General features: G+C 40.1%; 3 protein-coding genes across 4 annotated transcripts in view; 2 read left to right on the plus strand and 1 right to left on the minus strand.

Moving 5' to 3' along the window:
* The first annotated feature begins 301 nt into the window (after positions 1-301).
* LOC5503217 lies at positions 302-5993 on the plus strand. 2 transcript variants are annotated; one of them, XM_032371550.2, is made up of 7 exons: positions 302-694; positions 3295-3638; positions 3930-4047; positions 4234-4515; positions 4650-4870; positions 4973-5092; positions 5223-5993. In XM_032371550.2, the coding sequence occupies exons 1-7, from the start codon at positions 403-405 to the stop codon at positions 5745-5747; spliced, it is 1902 nt and encodes a 633-aa protein (XP_032227441.2). In that variant the 5' UTR covers positions 302-402; the 3' UTR covers positions 5748-5993. The 2 variants fall into 2 exon arrangements, with proteins under 2 accessions (XP_032227441.2, XP_032227442.2); XM_032371551.2 differs by having other exon boundaries at positions 307-694; positions 3930-3972.
* Positions 5994-8277: 2284 nt separating this feature from the next.
* On the minus strand, positions 8278-15604 carry LOC116610889. The gene is made up of 4 exons (XM_032371552.2): positions 15528-15604; positions 14823-15191; positions 9650-9886; positions 8278-9100 (listed from the first exon to the last, which is right to left on the minus strand). The coding sequence occupies exons 1-4, from the start codon at positions 15535-15537 to the stop codon at positions 8739-8741; spliced, it is 978 nt and encodes a 325-aa protein (XP_032227443.2). The 5' UTR covers positions 15538-15604; the 3' UTR covers positions 8278-8738.
* Positions 15605-17093: 1489 nt separating this feature from the next.
* Positions 17094-18871, plus strand: part of LOC5503220 (laccase-4) — a 40226-nt gene continuing 38448 nt past the window's right edge. The window contains exon 1 of the mRNA XM_048732287.1: positions 17094-17596. Coding sequence (XP_048588244.1) covers positions 17373-17596 — 224 coding nt within the window. The 5' untranslated portion in view covers positions 17094-17372. The remainder of the gene's footprint in view (positions 17597-18871) is intronic.

Below are 18871 nucleotides of genomic sequence, written 5' to 3' on the forward strand. Positions count from 1 at the left end.
ATTAGCCCCTCCCCCTTCTCCTTTCTTCTTTGGGATATTTGGCAGCATATTGTCCCCCACCCCTCCCCCTCCTCTCCCTTATTTTTTTGGTTTTAAGGTGGTAGCCTACTCACTTAAAAGAAACACGCACATCCTTAAACTTGAATTGAAAGAGAACACGCTTCTCACAGCTCGATAAGATTCACGAGCCACGTCAAAGCTTTTATGCCTTGGTTAAGACACTAGGAAATTGCTTCGGTTTAGTACTATTTGTATAATGGTAGGGGCTTCCCCATGTCGTCACGCAATCTCAATTTCGTAGAAACAATAAATGACATCATATTCCCAGAATTCTAGGTATCCACCTTCCCATGACGAATTCAACATAGGCTTTTACTTCGCCTCTTCTCCGCTTGATCCAAAATGTCTGAGAATACGGCTACACCGCGGAGTTTCCACTTGTATAACTGCGACAACACGTACGATTTGGATAGTGTCGAGAAGCTCATAAAGGCCGTCGCTGGCGAGGTACAAGTCCACCAGACCTACTTCCCTTTGCCTCGTATGACTCAGCTATCGCAGGAGCTGGAAGGAAAAACCATGGACTGTGCTGTGTTTGTTGTGCATGCTTACGAGTCGATTCTATCAATCAACCAGGATAGAACGGATGGCATCGGATACACGAAGGTCTACCGTGCTCTCCTTCGAGCTACGGGTAAGATGAGTTTACACACCTCAGTCTCGGTTACACACCACACATTAAAAACCTTATTACAACGCAACGAAAATCGATATGGAAGCGATTTTTCGAACAGAATCCAACACGGCGAATTTTCAATAAATACGCCCTAACGACAAACAATATAGCATTATAGGCCTAGAAACCTTTGACAAAAATTTTTCAAGAACGCAACGGTTCTTTCCGAACTACTTCTTATTCAAAATATTGAAAAAAAATTTTTTTGTGTAAACTCATCTGTTGTCCCCATCGTTATTATATGATCTATAAACACGAGGTTTCCGCTATAAAGGGAAAGCTCCTCCCATCCCCGGGCTCAAGAACAATCAGTTATCAATCAGCCGTCAATACGTCAACATGTCAAGATAATTGCTCTAAACGCTAAATTCAGATTTCACATTCCAAACCAAATTAAATATCATTCATAGACTTTTCCATCTAAAATGGTAAAATAATGCTATACCAAGCTGTGTTCGCTCTAACATTTTCATCACAGCGCGACAATAATTTATGCAAATGCGTTTAGATTATAGATAGCGCAAAATTTTCAATTTTGCACTAAAAACGTAAGTGATCAGCATATCACTTATTTATCAATCTCTTAACAGAACTGCCTTGTTACCTTTGCAAAAATAGCTTTATTTCAAACGGCTTAGGCTCAGAGCATTTTAAGACTTGTGACTTGTGATGATTTGTGACTGCTAGCGTGTTCTGATTATAATTGCAAAATCGAGCCTGGGGTGGGATCCCTTTTATAGCGCAACTGGCTAAAAAGAACTGTATTAGTATATTAGGTATTATTAGGTATATTAGTGTATTAGGTATTATTAGGTATATTAATATATTAGGTATTACTAGGTATATTAGTGTATTAGGTATGATTAGGTATATTAGTGTATTAGGTATTATTGGGTTATTAGTGTATTAGTTATTATTAGGTTTATTAATGTATTAGGTATGATTAGGTATATTAGTGTATTAGGTATTATTAGTATATTAGTGTATTAGGTATTATTAGTATATTAGTGTATTAGGTATTACTAGGTATATTAGTGTAATAGGTATTATTAGGTATATTAATATATTAGGTATTATTAGGTTCATTAGTGTATTAGGTATGGTGAGGTATATTTGTGTATTAGGTATTATTAGGTTTATTAGTGTATTAGGTATTATTAGGTTTATTAGTGTATTAGGTATTATTAGTATATTAGTGTATTAGGTATTATTAGGTATATTAATATATTAGGTATTATTAGGTATATTAGTGTATTAGGTATTATTAGTATATTAGTGTATTAGGTATTATTAGGTATATTAGTGTATTAGGTATTATTAGGTATATTAGTGTATTAGGTATTATTAGTATATTAGTGTATTAGGTATTTTTAGGTATATTAATATATTAGGTATTATTAGGTATATTAGTGTATTAGGTATTATTATGTATATTAGTGTATTAGGTATTATTAGGTATATTAGTGTATTAGGTATTATTAGTATAATAGTGTATTAGGTATTATTAGTATATTAGTGTAATAGGTATTGTTAGGTATATTAGTGTATTAGGTATTATTAGGTATATTAATATAATAGGTATTATTAGGTATATTAGTGTATTAGGTATTATTAGGTATATTAGTGTATTAGGTATTATTAGGTATATTAGTGTATTAGGTATTATGTATATTAGCATATTAGGTATATTTCCTCTAGTAATTTTTTATTTATCGACCCCTTTTGCTGACTAAGTTTTATAAAAATTGTAGCCTTTTTTTTTGATATTACCACTGTAACAGTCATACTAAAATGTCAGAAATTTAGGTCGAGTTTTTTTTTTGTGTGTGAATGACTAATTTTGTATTCTGGTTTACCATAGCTACGGCCAATTCACGATTATATGAACTTGTTATCTTGCTCTTTAGAGGAAGGTACCGTCTCTTAGTGTGCTATTCTTCAATGTACAACTACCCACACTAAGCTAAAATTACCTCAACAGAGCGGTAGCAGGCCACGCAGGAAACATTAAAAAAAACCAGAAAATATTGGGGGGGGGCACATCCACGCCCCTCTTGTCATTTCCTTATAATTTTCGAAAATATTGTTCCCCAAAACAGTGACCCACCCCTTGCTACGGCCCTGCTTAACTAATTATCAGTAATATAAACATAATTGATTTGCGTTTATGTGATAGCCATCTCTCCCTCCCCCCCTACCTCTCATGTATATTGTGTCCCTGTTAGAGGGCCGTGTGCTGATTGTGATTGGTGGAGACGATAAACCCCTCCCCCCCCGCTCCCCTACCCTCCCCCCAACCCCCATCTATGATCTCATGTATATTGTGTCCCTGTTAGAGGGCCGTGTGCTGATTGTGATTGGTGGAGACGATAACCCCCTCCCCCCCCCACTCCCCTACCCTCCCCCCAACCCCCATCTATGATCTCATGTATATTGTGTCCCTGTTAGAGGGCCGTGTGCTGATTGTGATTGGTGGAGACGATAAACCCCTCCCCCCCGCTCCCCTACTCTCCCCCCAACCCCCATCTATGATCTCATGTATATTGTGTCCCTGTTAGAGGGCCGTGTGCTGATTGTGATTGGTGGAGACGATAACTACAAGACTCAGGAGGAGAGGGACACCTCGGTGCTGTCCCAGTGGGCGCGTGGGAAAGTCTCCTCCCAGTTCAAGGAGGAGTACATGAACGGCTCTCGCAGCTTCATCTTCTCATGGGATGAACACCACCACCCCATACATGAGGACGCTTTACAACACTTCCTGGACCCCAAGATCTTTGTTCCAAAGCCACGCCCAACCCCTCTCCCCTGTCAGTCCCAGCCAGTACCTGATGTACAAGAGCCAGTGCAATCTTCTGAAGTGTCTCCAATATCCTCCCCCACTCAACAGGAGCACTTAATGGAGGCAAGTCGTAGAATAGAGATATGAAATACGGCAGACATTAAAACTTTGAAGCCTTAGAAATGCATTAGTGTACTTCGTATTCTTTTTTCGCTGACACTTTTGGCTTTCATAGTCGCGCACTTATTATTTACTTATCGTTTTATTTGCGCGTTTTTTTTTTCCATCAAAAGAAATAGAGCGATGAGACATGTGAGGGTAAAAGAACAAATAAAAAAGTGTCAAAACTGCAATTACTGTTTTACTGCTCAGTGATCATTTCAATTTATTTCATTGTTTTTTTTTGTGTTCTAGGGTGGTTCTCTTCTCGCAAGCACCGGTCACCAGGATGTCGAGGGTAGCCATCAGTTGGTAGCACAGGAGGCGTCTCCAGACCAGGCTAATCTCCGTTATCGAGTGCAGTTTCAACAAGGAAGGGCACCGAAATGTCTTTTTAAAGATCCACCGACATTTGCGGTGCCCCCCAACATATACCTATCCAAAATTAACCACCACACCCCAGCGTCCCCGGTTCTTTTTAGTTTGAAAGTGTATTTTAAAACACATGACTGCTTCTTATAAACTTTACTTACTTTGCTATTCATGTCATATTTTGCAGTCAACAAAGGCCCTTCATTGCAATTGTTTACTTGGACAAGCCGAAAGGAGACATTAGACATCGTCCACAACTTTATGTCATCAGTCTACAACAACCTCTCGCTCCCAGGCCCTCCCGATGCGCCGCCTGTTCCTTTTGATGGATTTTTAAGCCATCTCATAAAGGCTAAGCTCGATTATGCTGTGGCGGCGGTGGAAATGGCACAGATTGATCGAGTTGTGAAGGATTCTAACCTCAGGAATCTATGGCGCACACGTTTAGAGAGCTTAGCAAGGTATATAGGTACGTAAATTATTCCAAACCCCAGCCGCGCCCGCCCCAGAACTTACAACTCGCTTCCGCTTGAAGCTACGCCTTTATTTGCTGCGTAACTGGAGTGAAATTGACTTTAATTCCATTTTATGTCCTGTTTGAAGGTAAAAAGGCAATAATCCTTGTTTGTGACGATGAAACTAATACCGGCCAGATGACGTCAGGGGGCGTACTTGACGTCATCCAACATATCATGAGTCCCAACGAAGCAAATGATAAACTGCTTGTCATGTCATGGTTTATGAAACCTGGGGTCATCCACATGGACGCCTTGATGGACATCTTGCGTTACCATGGTGACGTTAGATCAGAGCACATCAGACAGGTAAAGCTTAGAAACGAAATGAGATGAGGGGGGGGGAAGGGTTAAAGTCAACTCGTGACAATAAGTGTGACAGTACCTTCTATAACGTGTCTTCCCGTGTAGGGTGGAGGGGGAGGCCATGGCAGAGATGAATACGAGGAATACAGAAAGCAAGTTGAGATTGAGATATCGGATGCGATAAGAGATGAGCAGAAGAAGAAATACCGCGCTGCTCAATATCAGGTCGGTACGAATGGAAGCTTCGCAATTTGCTTACAGCTTTTTCAACATTGTTTCGTCTTTTGATTGTTAATGAAGTCTTGTTCTTTATTTGGATTTTAAAGCTTCATTCATCGCTTGTTCTTGGTTTCAGCACGAATCCCTACCTTGTACCACAGATTACCAAGATCTGCGCAAAGGGGGGCCAGGTTCCGAAAAGCTATCCAGCGCCCAGCCCAAGCTTTGTTATCGAGCTTTGCTTCAACATGGTAGAGTAGCCGAGTGTCTAGTAAGAGACCCACCGACATTCAAGGTGCCTCAGGAAATGTTACAAGACGCGCCGCGACTTAACCTGGACAAAGCGCAAACACTAGAGATCTGGGATCTCGGTGGTAAACTCATTCGAACTGAGCGCATTTTTGACGAGTTCCATCGTGTACTGCGATATCGTGCGACAATAGAATACGGCAAGCTTGCTTACCCAGATCACGTTTACCCCCCGGGATCCCAACCACCTCAGTACATGCTGGACGACATGATATCAAGGCATAGCCAAGTTCCCAAGGCTGTTCTGACAATATGGGAGAACGGACAGGGGGGGTTAAGCCCAGCCGTTGAGACCGGTTTTCGGAGTTGGCTCTCTGAAATTTTTGCTAAGACTCTAGTCAAACAAGCTTAGCAAAACTCCATTGATTTATGAAAACTCAAACAACAATAGGACTAGAAGACCTTCTTTTTTGAAGTTTTTTAATGATTATAAATGATTATAAGTGAAAAATAAGAGGACAGTGGCTGTGGTTCAAATTTGGTCACTTAAGATGAATGTGATTTTTCGGATCTTTAGTGACAGATTTAGAAAAATAAGATATCGTGTGTGCAACTTATTCTAGGAACTCATTATATGACAATAAATCTGATTAGATAATTTGTTAATCATATCTTAGATTACGAATCTAAAATGAACTACCAGCGGACATAGTTTTGTGTCGGGGTGCGTGTACTATTAGAGTATATAGACTTGGACTACCCTCGTCCCTAGGCTTCTATTGGCTGAGCGGCTTTACGATTAATGGCGTCACTTTTGATTTGCCGCTCGCCTTGAAGAGCTTATCGCAGATAATGTTTGACAACATAGGGCTGTCATGAGGGGCCTGGGGACGAGCCTAAAGTATAGACTATGCTAAACTACCAGTGGACAGATTTTTGATTGAGCAAATTTACTGCTCACGGCTCTCTTTTGGTCTTGGGAAGACGTTCTCGACGCGCACCAACGGCCATCGCCCTCTCGAGTTCTTTTTGTCTACCATTAATACTACATCATGGTCTTTAAAGTTCCGCTTCTCATTGATCAACTTGCCTCGAAAGTTTAATAGCGTGAAGTATTTACACAAAGCCGTATCAGGCCTCGAAACTTTTGGGTGGTAGGGGGGGAGGGCACACTACAGATGCATTAAGAAAATTTGAGGGGTGCCCAGCCACGCCCCTACTTGTCATTTCCTTATATATGTTTTGAAATTGGGGGTGGGGGGTGGGGTGCCCCCAGTGTCCCACCCCTTGCTACAGCCCTTCACGAGATCTTGCACGAACTTCCATCTGTTCCTACGATTGAACGCGATCTCATCTTGGTTGACTTGACCTCTTGAATAGGCCTTCGTGATGTGGTCCATTATTGGCTCTCCGTGTCTTGACTCAAGAAGGGGCGGCATGAGTTATTGCCCATCGGTTTTCTTCCTTATTATCTTGCACAAACACTGCTCCTGACTATGAATCACCCAATACTTCTCTCTACAATACACCCAATAGACTCTTACCTGATGTTCCCCGAACGAAAATAGATTTTTTTAAATAAGTGGGGAAATTCTACCGACCTGGTGAAAATTTTGCCAACCTGGTGAGCTTTTTACGGAAAACTTGCCGGGAAATTATTACTCGCCAGGTCTGCTACAGAGGGGTGTTCGATTGTTGCTTAGCATCAAATCACTCACTCGCTCGACGCTTCTCTATCTTTATCAAATAAAGCCGTAAATCTACAATCGCTCAACCCGGCTCATGTGTTACCCTGGGGGGGGGGGGGGGGGGGGGGGACTCTGACAAAAAGACGAGGGTGATCGTCGGCAAAATCAATTTCAACTCAACTTCAACAATTTCAAGGGAAGGCACTTTGGGTGTGGTCAACAGCAATCCTTACCCCTAAGAGATGGCAAATTGGGTGTGGTCGAGGTAAGAGATAGCAGTATAAAACAAAGACATTTCCAGTTTTCCTGAATTTTATTGCGGTCCTTGAGACATCGCCATCAAGCACATCTCTCGTCCGTTCTAATCGGTAGATGGACACCTTGTTTTGCTACCGACAATAAAGCCGAAAGTATTAACCGATCAGTTGACTTGTGGTTTATTGCAATACGTTTCGGGCGACCGTTAGCGTGAGAAATACACAAGCACAATCGTAACAAAAAAAACCCTTATACCCTAAGGGATGACAGAATCGGAAATTATTCTTAAACGCCGTCTGAAGGATGGCAGTTGGTCGAAATTTTATACCCTTAAAGATGTGACGATTACCCCCCCCCCCCCCCAGGGGTGTCACAGTATTTTTCATTGATACGGGTTGATGTTTCAAAAAAAAATTTCATCGATGTAATTTGATTTTATGACCCTTTCCCAACATAACTGTTTTCGTTATCGTCCACGCGTAAATTGGTAAACGATGACCGAAAACGAAACAATTTGAAAACGATACCCTTTCGGTGCTGTGCGGAAACGCGAAAACTTTTCGAGAGATGGAACAAAAAGGTTGCGATTTTAGACGAGAACGGATACATGGCGACGGGGTCTCCGAAAATTAATACAAAAATTTGACCTAATGAAACAAGTCAGTGGCAGATCCAAGGGGGGTGGGGTATTTGTTCGAAGGGGGGGAGGGATAGCAGTCATTACCCACATCACACCTGAACCCCCAATTTGGGCTGATTTTTTAAGAAATGCGCTTGAGCTAGAATATCCACAAATCTTTCAAACGTTTTTTTAAATTGGTAGTCCCCTAGGTATAGTTACCCTTCCCTCGATTCTTCTTTCATAAACTGCTAAATATCTCAATTTGAGTCACTACTATCTTGATCTTCCCGTGGGAATTTTCCTTGGTATGCCCCACCCCCCAATTAGGGCTGATTTTTAAGGAAATGTGTTGGAGCTAATATCAAAAAAATCTGTCAAACCTTTTTTTTATATTGGTAATCCCCTAGGGATGGTTACCCCTTCCTCGATTCTTCTTTTATAAACTGCTAAATATCTAAAAGTTGCAATTTATGTCACTACTATCTTGATCTTCCCGTGGGAATTTTCCTTGGTATGCCCCACCCCCCAATTAGGGCTGATTTTTAAGGAAATGTGTTGGAGCTAATATCAAAAAATATGTCAAACCTTTTTTTTATATTGGTAATCCCCTAGGGATGGTTACCCCTTCCTCGATTCTTCTTTAATAAACTGCTAAATATCTAAAAGTTGCAATTTATGTTACTACTATCTTTATCTTCCCATGGAATTTTCCTTGGTATCAACCCCCTCAAATTTGGCCTTATTTGAATGTGATTGCACTAGACTATCCATAATTCTATCAAACTTTTTTTATATTGGTTCTCCACTTGTTCTTCTTCATAAACTGCTAAAATATCTAGAAGTTGCAATTGATGTCACTACTATCTTCATGTTCCCTTGGCATTTTCCCTCCTTGTGCGCGAATCTGAGCAGCCCTCCTCTCAGTCTGCCTCCTGGCAAAGCTCCTCTTTGTTTGCCTCATCTTCACCGATCTCTCTGCGCACTCCAACGCTGTCTCCATCAACCGCATTACCTCCTTTTGCATGCTGACGTCATACGACTTCTGGCCTCCCAGCCAATTAGAGATCAGAAAAGTGTTCATTTGCTGGCTCCCTGTGGCTTCGCGTGCCTTGGCGACCACCTCAGCTGCGGCTTTTTCTGGATTATTCGCTGCATCAATTACGTCACTATGAGTGATGGCTGTGATGATTGTGATTGCTATGGTAACAAAAGGCTCTTGGTTACAAGTACAATAGACCCTCTTTAATCCGAACTCTACAGGGAAACAAATGGCACTTGAATACAAGTACATGAATAGAACCCCTTTAAGTCAACTCTGAAGGGAAACAAATGGCACTTTATTACAAGTACAATAGCACCTCTAACGAAATTTTTCTGCATAACGATTATTTATCCTTTATAACGATGCTCTCAGTATAACGATATCGATTTCTGGTCCAACCATTTTTCGGTTCCTTGGTTATCGCCATATTGAGGCTCCACTGTAAATTCGTGATGAAACCCACCGAGTGTAATAAATCAACAAATTAGAGGGATAGCTATCTTCTGTTGAAGGGGAATTTGAGTTAGTGGGGTTTTACTCAATACAGAGCCGTAGCCGTAGCAGGCCACGTAAGTTTAGGGGCAGGCACAATACAGAAACTGGGGGGGGGGGCAGCAAACGCCCATTCTGGTCATTTCCTATAATGGGGGAAGGCACATGCCCCCAGTGCCCCACCCCCTGCTTCGGCCTTGCAATATACTTACACTCTTGGCTCAGTCTGTCCTTAAGGAATTTAAACTTATCCCGGTACATCTCATTTGCAAGTCTGACGTCATTTGCCTTGATTACCCACAATACAGCATGCACCTGGCGTGACAGCGGAGGCTTGTTCATCTTGTGACCAGCCTTTCCGACTGAGGCTGCTTTTCTAGCGCCCAGTGCTCCGCGGTCAATCACTTCGCCTTCTTTGACGCCACCGTAAAAGATTCGAAAAAGTTCCGCTACAAGAATCGAGCAAAGAAAACATAATTACTTCAAGTAAAAAAAAAAAATGACAATAACCAAGAGAGCATAAGATAAGAGAGGGACACTTTGGTATCACCCGCGCGCCATGTCGCGTCCGAATCCGGCTATTCTTAGTAACCACCACCCCACCACTGCGCGTGAGGATTTGCTCCTTTTATTTTGTCCTACTCCCCCGCGGGTTGCGTGTTGTTGTTTTGCCAACTCGATAGGAATGAAAAGAGATCATGTAAAATAACTCGGAAGAAGAAAACAGGTCTAACTTAATTTACCAAGATTGGCAATTATACTCACAGAAAGCTAAATCCCTGAATAGTTTAACTGTTTTGTTTGTCTGAGCGGCGAAGTCAAATTAGAAAGAAAAAACCGACGAGAGATAAAACGGCTGTGATACTGCGTTTGATTTAAATCCCGACACCAGCTTGTATAATGACAACATAATAATATAACATATAATAATAACAACATCATAGAAATACAGTAATATCTCCCTCTTTATTTCCTCACTTTTACAAAAGCTCAGATACTTCAGCTTGCTGGCTTTGATCATCACAAAAATGCATTCCCTCGCTACAAGGATAACTTTTATGGGATGTATTTTTTCTGGATTCCTTCTCAATTCACAGGAATACTCACAAAAATCAATATTATATCTAATGTCTAACTTACAGATTTCGTTTGACCATTAGGAAGATAATGAATGTTGAGAAACCAGGAAGAAGCAGCAAGTTAGAGCAAAATCGGTGATTGAAGCACGAGGTTTTCCGCTCTTGATTTTGAATGAAGTCTCGTTTTGGAAATCTTGCAATCCTCGAAGTACTACATCCCCTTAATAAACCACAAGTACCTGTATCCTTGATGCTAGAATGAAATTTTCGATGGTATTTGTGCAAATAGGGTGTTTTTTTCGGTTTCAAGTCACAAAACAGCGGCAAACAACAAGATGTAAATGCCATTAGCATTATTTAGATAAGTAGTTATAAAGAGATAGGGAGTTATGAAATTTCATTTCCTTTATTGAGAAATGATGAGCAAACACTGACAATCCTCTTCATAGTCTATTCCTTATTCGGATAAAGTCGTAAAACGAAATCGGACGTTGGGAGATTCCATTTCCTTATTCGAGAAATGTTTAGAAAACACAAACGACACTCTTTTTAGTCTATTCCTTATTCGGATAAGTAGTTTAAACGAAATCAGGCGTTGTGAAATACCATTTCCTTATTCGAGAAATGTTTAGAAAGTACTAAAGAACCCTCTCTTTAGTCTATTCCTTATTCGGATAAGTAGGTAAAACGAAATCAGGCGTTATGAAATACCATTTCCTTATTCGAGAAATGTTTAGAAAATATAAAAAACCCTCTTTTTAGTCTATTCCTTATTCGGATAAGTAGTTAAAACGAGATCGGGAGTTATGAAATACCATTTCCTTTTTCGAGAACTCTTTCGAAAGGAGTAGTTAAAGCGAAATCGGGAGTTATGAAATTTCATTTCCTTTATTGAGAAATGATGAGCAAACACTGACAATCCTCTTCATAGTTTATTCCTTATTCGGATAAGTAGTTAAAACGAAATCAGGCGTTATGAAATACCATTTCCTTATTCGAGAAATGTTTAGAAAACACAAACGACCCTCTTTTTAGTCTATTCCTTATTCGGATAAGTAGTTAAAACGAAATCAGGCGTTATGAAATACCATTTCCTTATTCGAGAAATGTTTAGAAAGTACTAAAGAACCCTCTCTTTAGTCTATTCCTTATTCGGATAAGTCGTAAAACGAAATCAGGCGTTATGAAATACCATTTCCTTTTTTCGAGAAATGTTTAGAAAACATAAAAAAACCTCTTTTTAGTCTATTCCTTAGTTATGAAATACCATTTCCTTTTTCGAGAACTCTTTGGAAAGGGGTCGTTAGCAAAATCGGGAGTTATGAAATTTCCTTTCCTTTATTGAGAAATGATAAGCAAACACTGACAATCCTCTTCATAGTCTATTCCTTATTCGGATAAGTCGTAAAACGAAATGGGACGTTTGGAGATTCCATTTCCTTATTCGCGAAAACTAACTTGAATAAGGAACAGTTCCCTATTCGTGTCACTGCACTAATCTATTGGTTATGTCAGAGCCTTATCTAGTAGCCAAGGTGTTAATTGACAACAAGCACTACAAATTGTGGTTTTGTTAGCAAGGTCAAATTCCTTCTACACGCGTACGTAGTCAAGTAAAGCGTGAATATTTCTCCTCTAAATATATTAATGCGTTTGGAAATAAAGCCCAAGATACAAATACATTTATTAGATGAGAGGTAGATTTCCTCTCTTTTGCTAGATTCATTTGTGAAAGCGATTTGCACGCATTTCGTAATTTGACCTTTTGTAGCAGATAGAGTCTCATGTTCACAGCTCCGCTTAGCAGCGAGCACGTTAAAGCATCGAAATTTACCCGACGAAAATGCTGTTGGACTTGTTCTGAATAAGCTGTTATGCCTAAATACTGTTTCAACTCGAATTAAAAGGTATTATGTAAGTACCCCCCCGGATTTGAATAAGGAACTGAGCGAATAAGGAAACAGACGAAAAAGGAACTGCGAATAAGGAACTAACTTCACTCTGGTGGGGTAGGGTGAGTAAAAATGCTCACGCGCAGTGGTGGTTACTAAAAATAGCCGTATTCGGACGCGACATGGCGCGCGGGTAATACCAAAGTGTCCCTCTCTTATCTTATGCTCTCTTGCAATAACTTAATTTTTGAAAACATGATAATAAGGCACTTTTCACTAATACCTTTACATAATAATTCAGTGCACTCTTTTTTTATTAGAACGTCTAATTTTCGATTGAGCCTGGGCCGTTATTTTTGGAGCAGTTTAAGGTGGAAATGTTTTTAATTTTCAGTGTATATAAAAATATTAAACTCAATGAATTATTAGAAGAGAGTTTCCCAAATGATCAATAGCAATAATATGTATGGTTTGTATTATAAACACAGTGCCGTAGCAGGCCTCGAAATATTGGGGGCACAATACAGATACATTAAGAAAATATTTGGGGTAACAGCCACGCCCCTACTGGTCATTTCCTTATAATTTTTAAAATATTAGGAGGGGGGCACATGCCCCCAGTGCCCCACCCCCTGCTACGGCCCTGTATTTTCATTTTAAATATATTAAATATTTCAAAATAAAAATATATGAAATGCAACAATCAGCAGAAATAAAGCAAATTAAATCATAATGAAAACAATATTCTCCACAGCCTAGGGACCCAAAAAATAGATATAAAATCTACCCTACACCCCCTTCATAGAATAGAACTAAGTCACATAAAGACACTATGGTAGTCATGTAGTAGTTTGCATTGTATTCAACATACTAGGACTCACTTATATATGATGGCTAACCTGCTCTGTGGTCATGGGAGTCATGCATTAGTTTGTATGACATTCAACATTAAAGCAACTAGAAGTTGCTTTAATAGTGGCTGTAATGTAGAGTACATTTCAAACTTAATGCATGACCACAGAGCAAGTTGAGCCATCATAAAGGATAGCTCACCTTTTTGCTCCGTGGTTATGCAATAGTTTGAAATGTATTCAACATTAAAGCAACTACAAAAACTCTATTATATAAAAACTATATTATATAACTTCTATGTTATATACACTACTTAAGGATGGCTCAACTTGCTCTGTGGTCATGCAATAGTTTGTATCTAACATTAAAGTCACTAGAGGACTCTTAGAAAAGAAACTTGCTCTGTGGTCACATGATAGTTTGTATTGTATTCAATATAAAGCCACTAGAAGGACTCAGGTAGTGTTCATTCAGCACCTCTCCACTTGAGTTTTCTGTACAGCCCTCCCTTTGTCAACATCAAAACTTTGTTGACCCACTCAGGAGAAATCCAAAATTTGTTTTGCCCCCCCCCCCCCCCCTCCTCTTCAAAAATCCACAACTTCACTTGAAAATATAGATACATATAAACAAATCATGTAATAAAAAACAACCAAGAAATAATATTTCTTATTTTTATAAGTCAAATGTGGCCTTGCGGCGTTTTGAAACAGTAAAGAATATGTATCTATACCTATAATTTTTGCATGCCATATCACTAGTCCATATCACGCAGGACAATTTTATATTTTACTGCATGGGACTGTCCTAATAAAAGATCGTACTATGCCCTTGGTCTGATAGATCTCCCAGATCTGGTACTCGTGGGGGTGTCCAAAGCAAAGGTATCCTAGTCAGACTTTTTACACATTGACATTATTTAATAACCTGCCGTACTACATTCTAAGTATATTTTACAAATGCATATATTTCAGTTGTTGTTTTTTATTGATCCTATAGGTCAAGCTTAAATGAACTACTACAGAGTAATAAGCGATCACGGCTCAACAGCAGTAAATGTAGCCTAAATATGTTATTGGCAACACTAGGAAACAGCTTTTCTTGCATTTTGATTAATCATTTCAATAATAATAAATAAAAAAGTTTACCACTTTTATGGTTTGAAACCCCCTTCAACCACATTGAAACTTTTATGACCTCCCCATTGGCGTACCCAAAACTTTTTAGCCCCCCCCCCCCCCCATGTGGGAACCGACCCCCCCCCTCGGCCATAAATAATGAACACTCCCTCATAGAAATGATGGCTCAACTTGCTCTGTGTTCACGCAATAGATTGAAATGTATGTAAAATTAAAGTCACTAGAGGGACTCACTTAGAAATGATGGTTCAACTTATTGCTCTGTGGTCACAGAGTAATAACACCTTTTCCTTTAAATTTTCAGTGCCGTAACTACTATAGCCCCCCCAGAAATGACCAGTAGACTGTGCCCCCCCCAGTTTTCTTAATGAGTCTTCTATCGTGCCCCCCCCCCCTATATTTTGATGTCCATTGATGACTAACCTTGCTCTGTTGCCGTATCAAACTCGAAGAACCCCCTCGTGTCAACCATTGTAAAGCCTAAATCATGAAAGAACTCCTCGAGAACTTCGGTGCCCTCGCCTCCGGAAGACTGTACTACCGCTAGCTCGTGCTCCGGGCCAAACAGTAATTTGTGAACTGTATTTATCAGCGCAGACTTTCCAGAACCAGTCATTCCAAACACCGCTATTCGGGATTTGAATCCTTCCATTTCGCCCTCTTCGGCATCTCCAAACATATCGAGGCCCAACATGTCGCCAGTTTTGTATACAAGAAGCTGTTTTGCTTGTTCTTCTATGGAAGACATGATTCGCTTACCAATATATGGGACGAATCGGCTTGTAGCAGAAGCTGTAAATCGTGTACAGTGAAAGAAGTAAGGTGCGGTGAATTCTGATAAATGTTTATGAATTCAAATTCGTGGAAGTAATCAGTGAAACCGGAAGTGGACCCGAAAATAAAAGCGGAAGTGGATTGCATTTGACAGTCAATTGCAGGCGACAGTATGAGTTGCGGACAACAGTGAGCTATGGCGTTATATCCCCGCCAAAATTCGATCTTGTGATTTGACATTCAAAGGACGTTTCAATGTGCAACTTTTGTCATGCAATATTTGACGGTCACAATTTAACATGCGTGCATCTATAATGCGATTTTCTATGGTCACAATTCAACATGCGTGCTTACAATTCGACATCCATGTCCATAATGCAATGTGTTTTTATCGCAGTTATACTTGCTTCTTAAACCATTTGACACCGCACCTTAAAAATTCAATATTAATTTTGCAATCCAACATTCATTGATCCTAGTACCCCCAGCTAGCTGAGTGACCCAGTTGATCCAAGTACCCCCAGCTAGCTGAGTGATCCACTTGACCCAAGTACCTCAGCTAGCTGAGTGACCCCACTTTTCCCCAGATTCCCAGCACCCCAACTTTCCCCAGATTCCCAGCACCCTGCTTCCCAGATGCCTGGGATGCACTTGTAGGCGATGGTGGATTGACCACATCTAACCCCACTCTCCCCTTTCTTCCCGGGCCGCAAAATGTGTCACTTCTTATTTAAGGACCGTTAATTCTAATCTAAGGACTGTTAATTCTTATTTAAGTACCGTACTCAACAACCCCCATCTTCCCCGGCTATCAATGTGTCATTTCCCACAATTATTTTTCCATATGATTCCTTTGATTTCGCACCCAATCAGTAATTCCTGATACGAACCTGGCGATGATGAATTGCACATTTGACTGCGCACCCCAGATGGTGGATTGCGCACATCCCCCCCTCTTCGGCCGCAAAAAGGTTGATTATTTTTCCTTTAATTACCTTCAATAATTATTTTTCCATATGATGCCTACGACTGCGCATCCCATCAGAAATGTCTGGTCACGCTAACGCTCCTAAGTGATGGTGAATTGCGCATTGCAGGCAATCGTAAATTGCGCATTGCAGGCGATGTGAAATGCGCATTGCAGGCGATTGTAAATTGCGCATTGCAGGCGATTGTAAATTGCGTATGGCAGGCGATTCTAAATTGCGCATTGCAGGCGATGATGAATTGCGCATTGCAGACGATGGTGAATTGCGCCTTGCAGGCGATTGTAAATTGCGCATTGCAGGCGATGATGAATTGCGCATTAAAGTCGATTGTAAGTTGCGCATTGAAGGCGATGATGAATTGCGCATTGCAGGCGATTGTAAATTGCGCATTGCATGCTGCGATGGTGAATTGCGTATTGCAGGCGATGGTAAATTGCACATTGCAGGCGATGGTGAATTGCGCATTGCATGCTGCGATGGTGAATTGCGCATTGCAGACGATGGTGAATTGCGACTTGCAGGCGATTGTAAATTGCGCATTGCAGGCGATGGTGAATTGCATATTGCAGGCGATGGTGAATTGCGCATTCCATGCTCCGATGGTGAATTGCGCATTGCAAGCGTTGGTCAGTTGCGCATTGTAGGTCAATTGCGCATTTCAGGCGATGGTGAATTATATATCGCAGGCGATGATAGATTTTTTTGTGATGTTATCATTATGTGCAAAAATCAGATTCTTTTTCACAATCTTCTTCTTCCCTTCAATAAAATAGATGCTGATGCAAGATGAGTCAGCAGGTTTGGTAGAGTCATGCGATGAATGACGGCATTCTCTTTGATCTTCCACATTTTGTCCCCCAGGGAAAGATAATATTCTACCCTTTATTAATCGTCTTTAAAACCCTTCACCCTTTCGGAAATCAGAGAAAAAGGCAAAAACCTTTATCGTAATTCATAACTCTCGAAAGGACGAAACAGTAAGCATGAGCTTTAAGCATTTGACTTATGTTTTTTCATTGGAGGGCACTAGACAGCCAGACGATGAGATTACAAATGCATGAACACCTGCGGTTCGTAATAAATGCTCCCGCCCTAAAGGCGCAACGCGGGCATAGTATAAATAACCCATTTCACGTACTCGCTTACGCATTCTATTGCGGTCGTTAACTGCACAGTCGCTGGCTCTGTCCAAATACGTGACTGCGTGAGAATGGTTCTCGGGCACATGCTACACTTCGCCTTGCTTGTGATATCTGCGTTCCCCTTGACTTGTGCCAAAGTGTGTTATAAGCCCGTGTGTGAGTTCAGGCTGGTCATACGGACGGCAAGGTCCATGTTACACACTGTCAAGCTACAGGATGGCAGTCACGTGTCCTATACCGTGGGGCTTCGGCCGAACGGCAGCCTTTATCTTATTCCGTCTACATTCACTCGGTAAGGTGATCAATCTCTCTATACCATAATTAGTTTGTGTGCTTGATTTGAAATGACGTATAATGTTATGAAGGACTTCGAGTAAAAGTGTAAATATTAAATTCCAGTAAATTCTAGTAGAGTGGTTTTCAAAAACCTGTAAAATACTATTTAGTTTATTAAGTACTAATACACTGTGATGTATTTGTTCTCTTTTGTTCTGGCTTGACTATGTAAGAGTTAATTACCGAGAGCCGAGGCAATAAGCGATAAAAAACGCAAAATGTGTCTCAGAATCTTAATCAATCTCTCTATAGATCTCCTTTGGTTTGTGTGTTTGTTATGGAATATACATTTACTCGGTATACGTTTTATTCATTAGTTTGTGTGCTTTTTTTTCGTTTTCAGTAATAATAATCTCTTGATTTTGTAAGGGGCCGCTTATCGGGGAGATAAATAAGTAAATAATTAGAAAATATAGTTTATACTCAAATGGCTCTTTATTGTATAACTGATACCAATAGACAAAAGCTTTAACCTGACGCTTTACAAATTAAAAAAAAAACAGGCAATGATATCTTCATCAGTGACGCTATCATAAATAGTTCGTTGTATTTGTAGCTAGCTAATTCGTTGTAACAACATGAGTTACTTTTGGATCACGAATTACAAGGCGGCGTTATGTAATTCACATGTGAAAAACCTTACTCTAATTATAGTAAGGCCATTGGTTTCCTATTTCAAAACAACCCGCGACTGCCGTTCACGCGGCTGTTTTGTTGATGGTTGTAAATGATAGCCTTAATGGGATTCTATTTTACCACCTTTTTCCTACACTCCCAAAAGGGTTATTATTATTATTATTATTATTATTATTATTATTATTATTATAATTTTTATTATTATTATTATTGTTGTTGTTGTTGTTGATTTTGATTTTGTTGTTATTTGAAAAAGGCAATAACAGGAATTAATACAAATTTATGAACATATTAAATACGCATTTGATATGATAGAAAGGCTGTATGTGTAATCCGACACTGGTTCGTTGGACATCACGCTTTTATCGAAGATGAGAGTTCGACGCACATTATAACGATGATTATAATCGGCGAAACCCAAGATGAGTAGGCAGCTTTTGTCGTGTACAGTCGTGGACACTTCTATAAATCTATCCCTATCAGGTCGACATGGGAAGAACCCCCCCCCCCATTTTCATCAGTGGTTCTAGGTCAGGCATTTGCGCTACTGGCTATTAAAAAGAAAAAGGTTCAAGGCAAAAATACAACTAGTGAA

Source organism: Nematostella vectensis, chromosome 9 (genome assembly GCF_932526225.1).
Source record: "Nematostella vectensis chromosome 9, jaNemVect1.1, whole genome shotgun sequence".
NCBI classification, from domain to species: domain Eukaryota; kingdom Metazoa; phylum Cnidaria; class Anthozoa; order Actiniaria; family Edwardsiidae; genus Nematostella; species Nematostella vectensis.

Coding starts and splice junctions, on each gene's coding strand:
- LOC116610889 (XM_032371552.2), bottom strand. Junction 9,887..14,822: donor TGATACGGCAACAGAGCAAG/GTTAGTCATCAA, acceptor CGATTCTTGTAG/CGGAACTTTTTCGAATCTTT. Junction 9,101..9,649: donor GGACAGACTGAGCCAAGAGT/GTAAGTATATTG, acceptor TTGTTACCATAG/CAATCACAATCATCACAGCC.
- LOC5503217 (XM_032371550.2), top strand. CDS start 403: ATGTCTGAGAATACGGCTACACCGCGGAGTTTCCACTTGTATAACTGC. Junction 3,639..3,929: donor AACAGGAGCACTTAATGGAG/GCAAGTCGTAGA, acceptor TTTGTGTTCTAG/GGTGGTTCTCTTCTCGCAAG. Junction 4,516..4,649: donor GAGCTTAGCAAGGTATATAG/GTACGTAAATTA, acceptor TCCTGTTTGAAG/GTAAAAAGGCAATAATCCTT.